Source organism: Chenopodium album, chromosome 20 (assembly GCF_948465745.1).
Source record: "Chenopodium album chromosome 20, dcCheAlbu1.1, whole genome shotgun sequence".
Classification (NCBI taxonomy): Eukaryota; Viridiplantae; Streptophyta; class Magnoliopsida; order Caryophyllales; family Amaranthaceae; genus Chenopodium; species Chenopodium album.
In genome coordinates, this window is record NC_137853.1 from 31,890,541 (window position 1) to 31,905,831 (window position 15,291).

At 35.8% G+C, this 15,291-nt stretch overlaps 1 protein-coding gene across 1 annotated transcript; it reads right to left on the reverse strand.

Moving 5' to 3' along the window:
• Positions 1–858: 858 nt before the first annotated feature.
• On the reverse strand, positions 859–7,463 carry LOC145597309 (ATP-dependent Clp protease ATP-binding subunit ClpA homolog CD4B, chloroplastic-like). Its single transcript, XM_081653444.1, has 10 exons — positions 7,296–7,463; positions 5,524–6,098; positions 4,764–4,879; positions 4,545–4,667; positions 4,233–4,418; positions 3,876–4,091; positions 3,552–3,769; positions 3,119–3,194; positions 2,944–3,033; positions 859–2,317 (listed from the first exon to the last, which is right to left on the reverse strand). Exons 2-10 carry the CDS (start codon positions 6,080–6,082, stop codon positions 1,136–1,138), a joined length of 2,766 nt encoding a protein of 921 aa, XP_081509570.1. The 5' UTR covers positions 6,083–6,098; positions 7,296–7,463; the 3' UTR covers positions 859–1,135.
• Between the last annotated feature and the right edge of the window lie 7,828 nt (positions 7,464–15,291).

The window sequence follows — 15,291 nt, forward strand, 5'->3', positions numbered from 1 at the left end:
CATCAACATGAGGGATGAGTATAAAGATAGAGTACCGCTCTTCATGTTAATATTGACAACGCCCTCCTTTTTAAATAATGCTAATGTCAAAGTTTTTAAAATGAGTGATTGCCCTTCCTTAGAGAAAGTTCACGAATAGACAAGAGGCAAATTAATTGATATTCATTATTTACTTATCGAAAAAGAGGAAAACACTTACATTTTGTTTGAATAGCAAATAAGGATGGAAAGGATGGGGAGGGAAATAGGAGGAAGGGAAGGGGAAAGAAAGGGAGGGAAAGGTGAACCCCATTTTCCCTCCAAATCTCTCCAATTTTGAAGGGATTATGCTTATTAAAGAGAGTGGGAATATGGATCCCTCCCTCTCATTTTCCTTCCTTCCCTCAATTCTTTAACCAAACAAGAGATTTTGTCCCCTCCCTTTCCCTTTCCCTTCTTTTCCTTCCATTTTCTTCTATCCAAACATAGTGTTAAACAAAATACTTTAAGAGTTTCAAGGTCCAAAACTCAAGACTAAACACATACTGTTGTTTGTGAAAAAGAGAGGAAAAAAAAATAAAAAAACCTCCATTTGCACCTTAAACCCACAACTTGTCTCATAGCTAACCTTCTGGTATCAAATAAACTGTAAACATGAGAAACGGTCCTAAGACAAAACCACACACTTGGTTTTTAAAAACCAAGTTCCTCCAAACCTATTTCATTCCTTTATTAAATCCAAACTCACACTGAGCCAAAGACCTAAGACCCCTTACCACAACTCTTGTCAATTAAATCATCGAATCGAAAAGCAACTTTTGGCATGCAAGAGTTTCACAAAGGATGAACCATTAATTACTTTAACAGGATAACAGACTATACTAGAATAAGAATTTCATTTACCTTGAGCTACATCATTCTAACTCCTACATAAGCCAAAAGTTTACCTACTATCATACTTCTTAGAGAAAAATTGTTACTACAACTTTCTGAATCTGTTATGACATGTGATTAATGTCACAAATGGCCAATGTAAACCAATTGGTCCTGCTTTAAAATCTCTACTTTCATAACAAAGACCATATGTATACGTAATTCAGAAGGCAAATCCAAGTGCAAATAAACATACGAAGTATCAGTAGGAGTGTTTTGATCTCTACACAGTGATAACCTCTGGTAAACTCTCAGGAGGTGCACCACTGCTACCGTTGAGGACCATAACATTTCCGTCAGAATCAACATCTACAATCACTGAATCGCCTTCTTTGATTTCTCTTGAAAGCATCTTCTCAGCCATGCTGTCCTCCAGAAGTCTCATTATGGCTCTTCTCAGTGGCCTAGCACCGTAGCTAGGGTTGTAGCCTTCATCCACCACCCTATCTCTGAATCTCTCTGTTACTTGAAGCTCAATTTCCTTGTTCTTCAACCTCTCAAATACTTCCTTCAACATAATATCGGCAATCTCCTTGACCTCCAGCTTTGTAAGTTGCCTAAACACAATCATCTCATCTAATCTGTTCAAGAACTCAGGCCTGAAGTACTGTTTCAGCTCCTCAGTCACAAGGCTCTTGATTCGGTTGTAACTGCTGTCCTTCTCGTCATAGTCTAGGTCAAAACCTATCCTGCGCCCACCTTTTTCGATTACACTGCTTCCAACATTCGATGTCATGATCAGGAGTGTGTTTTTAAAATCTACGGTCCTTCCCTTGCTATCTGTCAGCCTGCCGTCTTCAAGGATTTGGAGCATCATGTTGAAGACGTCAGGATGAGCCTTCTCAATTTCATCAAAAAGCACAACTGTGTAAGGGCGGCGTCTAACAGCCTCAGTAAGCTGGCCACCCTCAGTGTAACCCACATAACCTGGGGGTGAACCAATAAGTTTGGATACAGTGTGCCTTTCCATGAACTCACTCATATCAAGCCGTATCATGGCTTCTTCAGAACCGAAGTAGTAAGCAGCCAAAGCTTTTGCAAGTTCGGACTTTCCAACACCAGTTGGCCCTGAGAAGATAAAGCTAGCAATTGGACGGTTAGGGTTCTTAAGGCCTACACGAGCACGACGGATGGCACGGCTAATGGCTTTAACAGCTTCATCTTGACCAATAACTCTAGTATGAAGTGTTTCCTCCATCTTGAGAAGACGGTCAGATTCATCTGTAGACACTTTCTCAACTGGAATACCAGTCCAGGAAGAGACTATGTGCTGAATATCAGTTTCTGTGACAATAGGACCAACATCCCCAGCTTCTGTCTCTGCCTTGCTCATTTCCTTGTTCTTTTCTATAAGAGCATTAATTTGGGCCTTGAGGTCCATTTCTCTGTCACGCAACTCACCAGCCTGCACATAATCATTGCGAATGGTTAATACTTGATAAGAGCGTGAAAATGGAAGTGCACAGAAGGCAAATACATACAATATTTTACAGTCAGTAGCTAAGTTTCAATTCTGATCACACTTTGAAAGTGGCAATAAGAAGAAAAATAAAAGAACAAAGAGCTTCCAATAATCTCTGAACCCAAAAAAAAAAGCAAGAATCTACATCAATCATCAACAATATACATGTTTCAAAGACATGCTTATAAGAAGGGGTTATAAGCATCCATGCATCTATGAGCACAGACAGCCTATCAGGTAGATATTAAAGCAAACTGATCGTCTGATCTGGAAATGAAAAGGCCAAAAAAGACCATATAATCGCTTCAGTATAGGAGGTCAACTTGATGACTAATTTTTAAATATTATGCCAAAACTGTAGTAGAGACTTTTTAGCTGTTCACTTTAAAATTAATAGCCATTTAGTCATTCCTTTATTGAGATCTTCTGGTCCCACCTCTGACATTCATTTCGTGCTCTCTTTTATCTTTTTTCCAAGGGGTGCACTAAATTCAAAATTCAAAGGGATCAAATACGAGTCTGCTGCATCAGTATTATATCGCATACAAGTTCACAATAAGGCAGCATACCTTTTCAAAGTCTTGGCCACGAACAGCTTCATTCTTCTCTTTTGTGAGCTGCCTAAGTTCTTTCTCAAGCTCTCTAGCTTCTTCAGGGAGCTGCAGAAATCAGAAATCATTAGACTAGAGGAAATCAAAAGGCATAAAGATTGAAGAATGCAAAAACTAACTAATAAAAATTTACCTGTGCATGTTGCAACCGAACTCGGGAGCCCGCTTCATCAATAAGGTCGATAGCTTTATCCGGAAGGAAACGGTCACTGCAACATATTGAGAAATATCAGTATCATGAAAGAAGATTCACATGTAAAGAAGATGAGATGAACCCAATACCAAAAATTAAATGGCACAACTACTTTGTGATTATGGTCATCATTTACCAAATTACCAGCTGAAGTTCATTACTCGGGCTAAACCCATATGATTAGCCCAAAATTGAAGACACAAGTACGCCTCATTAATGAAGGGTTACAAACTGACATTCAAGAACCCAATGCAATGTCCCATGAAGCATAATAGGGAAAATATGAGATATACAAAACTTTAGTAAAAGCCAGAACTAATTATATATTCGCAGCCCTATGATTCATTTACAGAAGAAACACCAGAAGACAAACCTGATATACTGGTATGACAGTTGTGCTGCAGCCACCAGTGCTTCATCCGTGTACCGAAGTTTGTGATGAATCTCATAGCGTTCACGCAGCCCCTTCAATATCTGTATAGTTTCATCTACAGTTGGCTCGGGCACTTTAACAGGCTGAAACCTTCTTTCCAATGCTGGATCTTTCTCAATGTGTTTTCTGTATTCATCGAGGGTGGTGGCTCCAATACACTACAAACAAACACAAAAACGACCTCAAAATCCCCAATTTTCACATATGGATCAATCTATGCTCAAGTGCTAGCACATTGACAGCAAGCTGAAAGTCTTAGCTTACCTGTAATTCACCCCTTGCAAGAGCAGGCTTCAAGATGTTTGCAGCATCGATGGCTCCTTCTGCTGCCCCGGCTCCAATCAAAGTATGTACTTCATCAATGAATAGAATAATCTCATCACTTTGTTTTATTTCCTCCATCAACTTCTTCAATCTTTCTTCAAACTCTCCACGATATTTAGTTCCAGCAACCAGCAGACCCATATCAAGAGTTATAACCTGGTGTCAATTATATTAAACAAGAAACTATTAATATCAACATAATTTGCAGTAGGGATATGTAGATCGTGAAAATATTTTAGCCTCATATGCATATAGCAACACATTATAGTAAATATGAGCATACAAATTTTGATATACCTTCTTTCCCTCAATTGTTTCTGGAACATCACCATTAGCAATTCTTTGAGCAAGGCCCTCTGCTATTGCTGTTTTACCAACACCGGGCTCACCAATAAGACAAGGATTGTTTTTTGTTCGCCTACCCAGAATTTGGGTAACACGTTCAATCTGTGGCTGTCTTCCAACAACAGGATCCAATTTTCCCTGTGAAAAAAAATTGATTCAGCATAATGCTTCTCAGCTGAAGCAGAGCTACTAATGGATGGGACATTGTGCACATTCCTACTCAAAGCATGTTTTAGTGGGTAAAGGATATATTATAAGACCTACCTCTTCGGCCAACTTTGTCAAGTTTGTTCCATACTCCTCCAAGGTTGGCATCTTGTTCCCTGTAGTGCCCCCTCCAACACCAGCACCAACAGCTTCTGTGTTTTCACCCACCATACGAATAACCTATTGATTCCCAGTTTAGGATTTACAGCGTTAAATACGCTAATATAGTTAGCAAAAAAAACATCAACCACCAAAAAAAAAAGCTGTTATTCTCACCTGAGTGCGAATGTTACTAGGATCAGCACCCAGATTCTCTAAAACACGAGCAGCCACACCCTCGCCCTCACGAAGAAGACCCAGAAGCAAGTGCTCAGATCCAATGTAGTTGTGGCCTATCATAGTTTAACAAACATGTAAGAATCAAACACTGAACAATACCATGTGTCCAATTGTGCAGAGCTAATCAAAGCAATAACTTAATTTTAATTTTAATTTTAATTTTTCTTTCCAATGGGTAGCTTGCCTATACGGAATAATCACTTTTGGTTCATGTAGCTGACCCCACTTATAGGATTAAGGCTTTAATTCATTGATTGATTGATTGATTTTCAGTGGGTAGCTTAGCTGAACAGCAGGCTTAGGATCCAGCATCCACAAAACACAATCTTTAGGCCAGATTTAATGTGACCATTACAACAAGAAGATATGCACCATTTAACCAATTGAAGACATCTTGCAGGGCACACATTATCAAATAGGCATAGATTCATTGCACTAAGCAATGATGACTTTTGCATGCATCATGTTATTATAAGGATGAAAGACCTGCACATATGTATATCCTACATCACAAAAGATATGAATTCCATGTGATCATTGATGAAATTATGAACTTGTTAAGAGGAAGAGAATAAGATTAGAAAGCAAGCCTAACAAGAAGATAAGATTCACATGAAAAATTAGCAACCCATACTGCACTTAGTACACTACAGAACAACAGTCTTCATTTGGAAGCTTAAGGCTCACATTGACTTACCAAGTTGACGGGCTTCCTCCAATGAAAGCTCCAAAACACGCTTGGCACGAGGAGTAAATGGAATTTCAACAGCAACAAATCCACTGCCCCTTCCAATTATCTTCTCAACTTCTACACGAGCATCTTTCAGATTAATACCCATTGACTTCAGAACCTTAGCAGCAATTCCGGTGCCTTCACCAATAAGACCCAGCAAAATCTGCTCAGTGCCAACAAAGTTGTGACCTAGCCGTCTTGCCTCTTCTTGAGCAAGCATTATAACTTTAATTGCTTTCTCAGTAAAACGTTCAAACATAGCTCTAACTACACCCCGGCTGGCTGTCCCTTTACGTACAGAGAGCACGGCTCTCATCTTGGAATAGAAACATTCACTAGTAGTACCCAAAGTATCCAAAGCATTTCCTCCACGCAACCCTGAGAAACTTCGCACTCTATATCCGGGGGCTTGAAGGCTGGCCATCATCTTCACAGCCTTCTTACCCTTACCAGATCTTTGAAATTGGCCATTTAACGCAAATGAAGCAGGGATGTTAGTTGATTGAATTAATGCCCCAGCCATGATTTCCACCAGAAATCTGCATTTGATGAGAGTACTTGGTAAGCAATAATTTATAGATAGCAAAGCTCAGGATTGTAGAAGATAATTACAATCAAAAACCACGTTCTAGAAACACATTTTAAAAAAATATGCAAGTGCAAGCCTTATAATACATAGGCCATGCTTGCCACCAGATTATATTATGCATAAACAACTATAACAAATACCGCATAAAGAAGACAACAAAAGGCTTGCAGAGTATTGGAAAGATAAAGAAAAACTTCAAATTCACATTACAAAGAGTAACCATTTGTCATAAATTTTAAAAGTAAAAAAAGAAAGCCATTAACAAACAGAAATATACTATATGGAATCATGAAAATCATTCTAAAACTACTGTCACAACAATTGAAAGAGCAATTGAGCTTTAACACTACACAAATAACAAAGATAAGAAAATAGAATTTGAAACCAATGAAACGTCATGTAACAAGATAACACAAATCAAAATTCAATCATCACTACCTTACCAACCATACAAAGATAAGATACCACAATTCGAAACCACAGAAACATTATGTAATAAGATAACACAATTCGAAACACAATCATCACTACTTTCCCAAGCTGAGAAATCCTGAATATCAAAACCCCTCCTTCAGTGCCTCACCCGGGACGAATCGCACCCAAACCAAACAAACATCTAAAATTAGATACTGGATAAACATCATAATTCATACAACCACTAACAATCCATCTTAGCTTTTCACTAACTAAAACTTATCCAAATAACAATAACTTTCAAGATTTACATGTTCAATATGCCTCTCAATCATTCGCCAATAAAATCAAAATTCATACCCAAAACAACCCCAGATTATAACTTCATTTTTAGAAAATAATTGGCATGAATTATACTTCGAAATGGGAATCCACAAATATTTTAATAAAAAATTAAAAAAATCAAGAAAAATAAAAACCCAGAAAACCGACATCTACAATTGCAATAACACAATTTAACAAAGTAATAAGATAAACCCATTTCATATTACACACCCAGAAAGAGATCCCAGAAAGGATTAGACAAACAAATGATACAGAAAGAAATTAAGCAGAAATTCACAAAACCCTAACTTACAAAAACAAAGCTAAAGCACCCCAACAATAAACAATACCAATTAAAGATAACCAAAAAAAGTAAAAAGAAAAGTGCAGAAGTTGCAGAAAAGTTTACCAGAAGAAAAATGGAGGAGAGAGAAAGAGAGAGAAGAGGGGATGAAATGGTGGGTGAGAGAAAGAGAAGAAGATGAAGAGACTTTTCCTTCCAGCTGAGAGGAAGGAACGGCTGAGATGAGGTTGTGCGCAAGGAAGAGATGTGTAGAGTGAGAAGTGGATAATATATTGTGGTCTATGATAATTGGGGCGGTGTGTACATAATTATATCACGATATTATCTTCGTTTCTCAATACATGTAATATTTTGTCGAAACACATTTGTTAAAATAATACGTTAAGATTTTCTTCAAAAATAAATAATACGTTAAGATTAAATCAACAAATGATGTCTTATTTTAGTGGTTAAGACCGATGGCAAAATATCATCACGATATTATCTTCGTTTCTCAATACGTGTAAAATTTTGCTATACATGATTGTCAGTATATTACGTTGAGATTAAATCAACATATGATGTTTTGTCTTAGTGGTTAAGATGGATAGATTGATTACAAGAAGTTACCGGTTAAATTTGAGATTGGCGTGATGATAATTACTTTAAAATTTGTTTTATATATTAGGAATAAAAGTTGTTAAAATTAGTACAAAAATAATGTAAAAAAAGAAAAAAATCAAAATGATGTATTATTGAGAGATGGAAGTAGTATTGTTTATTTTCATTTTATTTAATTATCATTGCTTCTTAATCTTAACTTGTACAACTTCTAGTTGTTTGTTCATTGTTTATAATGTACACAAGTTTGATTTTGCTTTTTTGATGATTTTTTGTATTTTTGTGAATTTTTTCAAGCAATGTCTAGGAATATCTTTGTTGTTTTTTTGTTAAAATGGGCCTGCTTGATTGGTGTGAATTTTTGTTGGTGTTTTCCAAAGGTTTTGATTACGTTACGTACGTACAACTAACAAAGAAGTTTTGATAATTTCCCATATTCCAATTAAATTGGAAATTGGAAATTGGATGAGTTAGGTTTTACACCGACCTTGTATGTACTTAAAAGATAAATAACATATTTTGATGGTTTTGAAACTAAAGAAAATATGTACGTAGTGGCTTGGTAATAAAGATCTTGTTCTATTCATCTTAATTTAGGGAAAATAAATACTAATTAGGGAATTCAGCTAAGGTAAGCTAAAAAAAATTAGTAATTTATAATGAATAATAAGGACTACATTCCTAAGTTCAATTTACAATTAAAATGTGTTTAATGAATTAAATAAATTGTACAAATAAGTTAGTGAAATATTATATTGGTAAAGAGAATGAACCCTTATGTTAAGTGGGCAGTGTTGATCCCATCATAATGATATACTTTAAGATCATTCAAACAATTTAAACATTGGTTCATGTCCAATCGTCTAGATTTGGTGGAATTGGTTGTGGTAAGTAAGATGATCATTTGACTTGTATTTTATTTTTATGTTTTTTAACACCTATAAAACAAACATAAATGGAATAAGCTGCAAAATTTTCAAAGTTAATCATTGGTCGAATGGCCAGATCCCTATCGTGAGAAAAAATATATATATATATATATATATATATATATATATATATATATATATATATATATATATATAAAATAATAATAAATAAAAAAAAAGCTTCCCTTTGGTGTGGATTTCTTGAATTCGACTAATGTGAATGTCTCGTAAAGTTTCTACCTGTAGCAGATTGGAAAAATTAAAATAATCAGTGTAGATTTCAATTCAAGAAAGATGCCATGACAAAGCTCAATTCAAACATAGGCCAATGACTCTGCGTGTAATGCCAAAACCGTTGAATTTTAATCATAGCCACTCTTCCTTCATTTGACTGAAAGTGTGCTTTTCAACAAACACCATCCCAAACTAGCTCGATTCCCTAATTTTTCCCAAGGTGCGTCTGAGAAAAGAGTATGCACGCAATACCTCCCCATTCCGGTCAGATGTTAATGAGACAAAGTAGTAAAAGCCCAGTGGATCAGAGAAGACGAATGAATAGTTAAGCAGACCTAAGGAAGAGTTACTTTCTCCCTTGAAAAACCAAATGCAAAAGAATAAATTAAGAATCGTTCCGAACCATAATCACCTGACTAATAACAAGAAGCAAAAAGTGCAAACATATGTAAATTATACTAAAGGTTTTTGTAGCCTAATACGTGAATATCTTACAAGTAACTCTATATATACATAGCTAGCGCCTCTAGAACTTGAGTGCAAATAATAAATGCGAATAGCTCTTACTCTCTTAGTCATGTGTGGAAGGTGGATGATACTCCTCATATGGCCTCAATTGTTTAGAGCATAAGCAATATTTTTCCCATTCTGCATAAGAACACGTTCTAACCCTTTCTCAAACATGGGTTATTTTTAGCATTTTTTTCAATTTTTGGGAAGACTCCTCACACTTCTCGTCCCATTTCATAGTTTTCTTCATGAGGCTAGTAATGGGCCTTGCAATCTTGAAAATATTTTGGCATGTTAAAAGAAAACGTCCTTCAAAGTTGACATTATTAAAAAAAAAATCAATAGTTGAGTAATAATAAAAAAAAGCTTATATTGGAATAAATGACCCAAAGTTGGAATAAATAAAACCAAATTTTCGTTTTAAAAAAATAATAATAAAAAAAAGCTTATATTGGGAGAGAAGATATATTTACAGGTTTATCTTGGAGAGAAACTTGGATTTTCTCCATTAAGGTCACATAACATGGGTCAACGCTTAAGTTATGAGTCAACTTTCCTTTGTTGGCACTAGGCGGTAACTTACAACAATATTTGTAAAAAGGTGTGTGGTTATTTACATACCACAATTATTCAAAGGTGGTTTCTCGTAAAAACTGGGATTTAAAAGGTATGGTTCTAACAAAATTTTCTTATACATAATAATTAAATTGGGAGAAATATTAGAGCAACTCCAATGACAAGCTAATTTGAAAATTAGCTTGCCATGCCACATAAGCTTTTAAGCTTATAATCATTTTAGCTACATTTTGCTCCAATGGCTAGCTATTAGCTTAGTAGTAGGTGTTGGATAGAAAATACATGGAAATAGCTTAATTGGTGCAATGAACATTTTATTTTGGAAAGTTTAATTCCCAAGCAAATTAGCTTGGCAAAGCCAATTTGCTTAGTCAAACTAATTGAATTTTCTAGCTCCAATGGTCAAGCTAGTAGCTAGGGAATTATTGAAATTGCAAGCAAGTCCCTAACTACAACCATTGGAGTTGCTCTTAAAATCATAAATTTCTAAATTCTAAATAAATAATTGAAACTTTTTTTTCCTCTAAAACACTTAGCCACAAGTCCAAAACATTACAATAGTCAAATTTATCTACAATTCTATTCGGCTACTTGGCTAGCCCATAACATTCCTTTCCATATATACTAAATGGGAATTAGCTTGGATTTGAAATTAAAGGTGGATATTTCACCTTAATTTTGACATTTTATTTGGTGACTATTACATAATGCCCTTCCCACACGGGCTAATCTGGCTCACCGTCATATCAATGTCCCAACTCTATATCTTTTTTATCATCTTAACACTGAGACTCAAAAACACCTATTCCTTTCATGTAATGCTGTTCAATCATTCTAGAAATATGAGACTACTATCAGCTGGCCGGTTATGTTCTTTTCCCCTTACACTATAAGAAAATAACCTTTTCGTAACAATTATTTTAACCTTTAGTATTGATTGTAATTGCAACAAAAAGCTTTCCCGACGAATGGTCATCCGATACAATATCCCCCGTTGCCTTAGCCTTTAGTAGTGGTTTTCAATATTGCTGGGGTAGGCCTCAATAATCGACACAAAAAACTACATCCAATCGTGGTGATTATTGTAGCGATTACAATCGCTATAAATGTTGAACTCATTTTCTTCAAACAAAAAAAAAAAAAAAAAAAAAAAACATGCATATGATCTTTACAAGATTCGAACATGCAACCGCAAACTCTTATATTAGATGTTTCATTAATAAGCTATGACATATTTTATGTATTCTTTGTCAAAGAATATTTATATTCTAGTGTTGAAAAGGCTTTTTGTATCGATTTTTGGGATTTAGTGACGATTGTAAATGATACGATTTCTCAAAATTATTTAAATGTGTAAAAATAATAGTGTGAATATGTATTATGTTTTCTGTATCGATTTTATATGGGAAATCCATGGCGATTGTAAAATGATATGACTTCCTTAATTATTTTACGAACATATATATTGTAGTGAATTGAATGTACAATCGCTACGAAATAATCGCTACGAAAAGACATTTTTCTTGTAGTGTTAATATTGGTATTTTTATTGTTAAAAGTTTGAGAGGCAACTCTTTGCCTTAGAAACTCCATGATTATTACTTTGTTAAATTATGGAGTAAATGGAAAACCCGAAATACGTTGATTTTATAGATATCCTTGTTTTATCCTTGTGATACTCTTTCTTGAGCTCAAAAGATTTACTTTGAATGGACGTATATTAGGATATCCATGTTTTTTCCTTGTGGTACTCGTTAGTTACTCTCTTGAGACTATTCTTAGTTTATTTGGCCCCTCCTCCTGTTAATGTCATTCATGTAGCTTGGTCTTGAGTTAGGGGTTAGTCTTGAGAGAAAACTTTCCTAACTTATGTTTACCTTTTCTTATACAAAAAATTATTCATTTATAATGTAGTTAAGGTCAAATAAGATCCCTAAACAAACGTATTTGTAGCATTTTAGTCCCTCAACTATTGAGTGAGGCAAATTGGTCCATCAACCACCAATGAGTACTATTTCCAACCAAATAGTTTAGGGACTTGTCTAGTCATCAATAGTTTAGGGACCTGCAATGCATACTTGGCAATAGTTTAGGGAGTTTGTTTGCTTAGTCATCAATAATTTAGGGACTTTCCTAAAAATGCTTATAATTACATGAAAAAATGCTGAATAACTAAATCAGTTAGGAAAATTTGTCAAGAATAAGCAACCTTTGCATGATTAGCTCGAAATAAGTCAAATTTTCTATTTACTCAAAATAAGTCGACTTTTAGAGGTATTTCTTTTAATAGGTCCAATGACCTAAAACCTACTAAACAAGTCATTCTTTAATTAAAATTAATTTATTATTTAATTAAAAGCTAATTATAATAATTAAAAAAATAAAATAAAAATCTCAGCAACCCCATCTCCGCCAAATCCCCTTTGCCACTATCGGCGATTACCCCCGCCGGCGTGCCCATCCATGTCAACACCCCACCCCTCTTTCCCCTTTCTCGCTTCCCCTACCATGAGTGGGTGTCGTTGAGTTTGGGGAAACGGGAAAGGGAGGTTAGGAGGGATAGATGTACTCGTAGGTGGGGGAAGGGATAAAGGTTGGTCGCGTGGGCCAAGGGAGGTGGGTGACTACCATTCGGTGGCCGGGGGAAAAGGAGATGGTGGAGAGTGGGGTTGGCAGTGGGTAGGTGGTTGGAATTTTTTTTAGTTTATTTTTTTTATTTGATATCATTGCCATTTGAACAAAAGGTTTTTTGACATAATTAATCAAAACTAAATCTTAATTAATTTTTTTTATAAAAGGACCAATCACATAATGACATGTGGCATAATTAACCCAAACAACCAATAATTCCAAAATTCAACAGGTCATGAGTTATTTTGAGAAAATACCCTCTAAAGATTGACTTATTTTTATTTAATCAAAAGGTTGACTTATTTTGATCTTACTGGACAAAGGTTGGCTTATTCTTGACAAATTTTTCAATCAGTTAATATCATTTAATGTATCAACATATTTGTACAACAAATTACCCCCTCCGTGTTTTTTTAAGTGTTATAGTTTGACCGGCACATAGTTTTAGGCAGTTTAATTGACTTAAATAAAATAAGAGGTAAGTGGGGTATTTGAAGTATTAAAAAATTGTAAAAGAAAGATAGTGGGGTTAATAGTTTATTGAAAAGTAATGAATGTGAGAGGAAATATATAATTAAAAAAGTAGTAGCGGGTTTGAGTGGGGGTCATGAGAGGAGAGAGATATAATATTTTATTGTAGTTTTTTGCCAAAATAGGAAGTGTAACACTTATTAAAACATGGTCAGATTTGGTAAGTGTACAACACTTAAAAAAAACACGGAGGGAGTATCCAAAAATTCGTTATGTAAAAAAAAAAATAGCAATTAAATAAGAAAATCGTTGTTGTATGTTCTTCATATTGTTGTTGATCATCTAAAATGATCATATGCTTAAAATATTTGTCGCGGGTGTGTTACGAACTCAAATACCAAGTACCTACACATACAATTATATCAATTAGAAACTGTAATATGAATAACATGAATTTTTTTGAATTTATCAATCTTTTATTTTTTTTAAACTGAAAAAAGATTAAAAATAGGAAATTTTCACATTTGCTACCACCTAAAACGCCTCGCTTCACATTTGCTACCTGTTTAAAAAATTTTTTTACTTTGCTACCACCTAAATCAGACTTTGTTAAAAATCACTACCACTTAACGGAATCCGTTAGGATTTCCGTTAAGTTTATTAAAAAAAAAAAAAACAAAAATTAAAAAGATTTTAAAAAAAAAAAAAAAAAAAACCAGCAACCCCACCCACCCCCTCCCTCCCCTAATCTGCCACCCTCTCCCTCCCCCCTTCCGGCGGCCGGCGCCTAAAGATTCGGTCGGCGCCGGCGACCTCCCCCCCTCCCTTTTCCCCACCCAAAATTGCATAGCCGACACCCCCAAACCACCGCCACCGTAATCCCCAAAACCCATACTAACACCACCGCCACCCCCTTTCCCCTTCCCTCCACCGGAAATCGGCCCCCCTCCCCTGATTCCCCCACCGAAATCGACCCCCCTCCCCTTCCCTTACCCTTTTCGACTGTCCCTAATCCTAAACCACCACCCTAAAACCACCACAAACGAATTTAGGGTTTCGTTTGTGGTGGTTTTGGGGTGGTGGTTTAGGGTTAGGGATGGCCGAAAAGGGTAGGGGAAGGGGAGGGGGGTCGATTTTGGTGGGGGAATCAGGGGAGGGGGGCCGATTTCCGGTGGAGGGAAGGGGAAAGGGGGTGGTTTTCGTTCGGGGTGGGGGTCGGAGCTCAAGAACGGGGAAAGGGAATTGGTGGGGGAAAGGGAGGGGGTGGGTTCGCGCGGCGGCGCCGGCGCCGGCAGGGGGAGGTGAGGGATGGCAGTGAGGAGGAGGGGTGGCTGCAAGGTGGTTGGAGGGGTGGCTAACGGTGGAGTGGGCCCACTAACGGAAATAGTAACAGAAAAAGGCATGTGGTAGTGATTTTTAACAAACACTGTTTTAGGTGGTAGTAAAATAAAAAAAAAATTTAAACAGGTAGCAAATGTGAAACGTGGTGTTTTTAGTGGTAGAAAATGTGAAAATTTCCTTAAAAATATGATGAGATTGAGGATAAATTTACCTTCCCCTGATGTTAGCTTCGCACATTTTCCACTCCTTTGATCAGATGACAATCCCAAATCCCACTATAACTTAACAATGGAGAATAATTTTTTTTTTTTTTAAAGGGTGAAACTGTGAAGGTTACTTTCAAAATCCAATATGTAGTCCCAAATACTCCCTCTAATTTCTCTTGTAAAAAAAAGTTCAATTGTCTTTTTTAATTTTTTTTTTTTTACAAGTCATTAAACTATTATAATAACATAATAATTAAATTTTGCCACTTTGTCCAAAAAAAAAAAAAAAAAAAAAAACAATTGCAACATAATTTTAAATAGTCCCTAAACTATTGATGATGACTAGGCAAGGTCCCTAAACTAAGCCGGAAATAGTACTCCTTGGTGGTTGGGGGACCAATTTGTCTCACTCAATAGTTGAGGGACTAAAATGCTACAAATACGTCAGTTAAGGGACCGTATTTGATCTTAACTCATTTATACTGTCATCATCAAAACAATTTTACTACCTCCGTTAAGTATTAATTGCAACTTTAATTTTGAATATCTTATATCTCACAAATAATACCCAAATTACAACTAATACTACCTAATAAGGGTAGT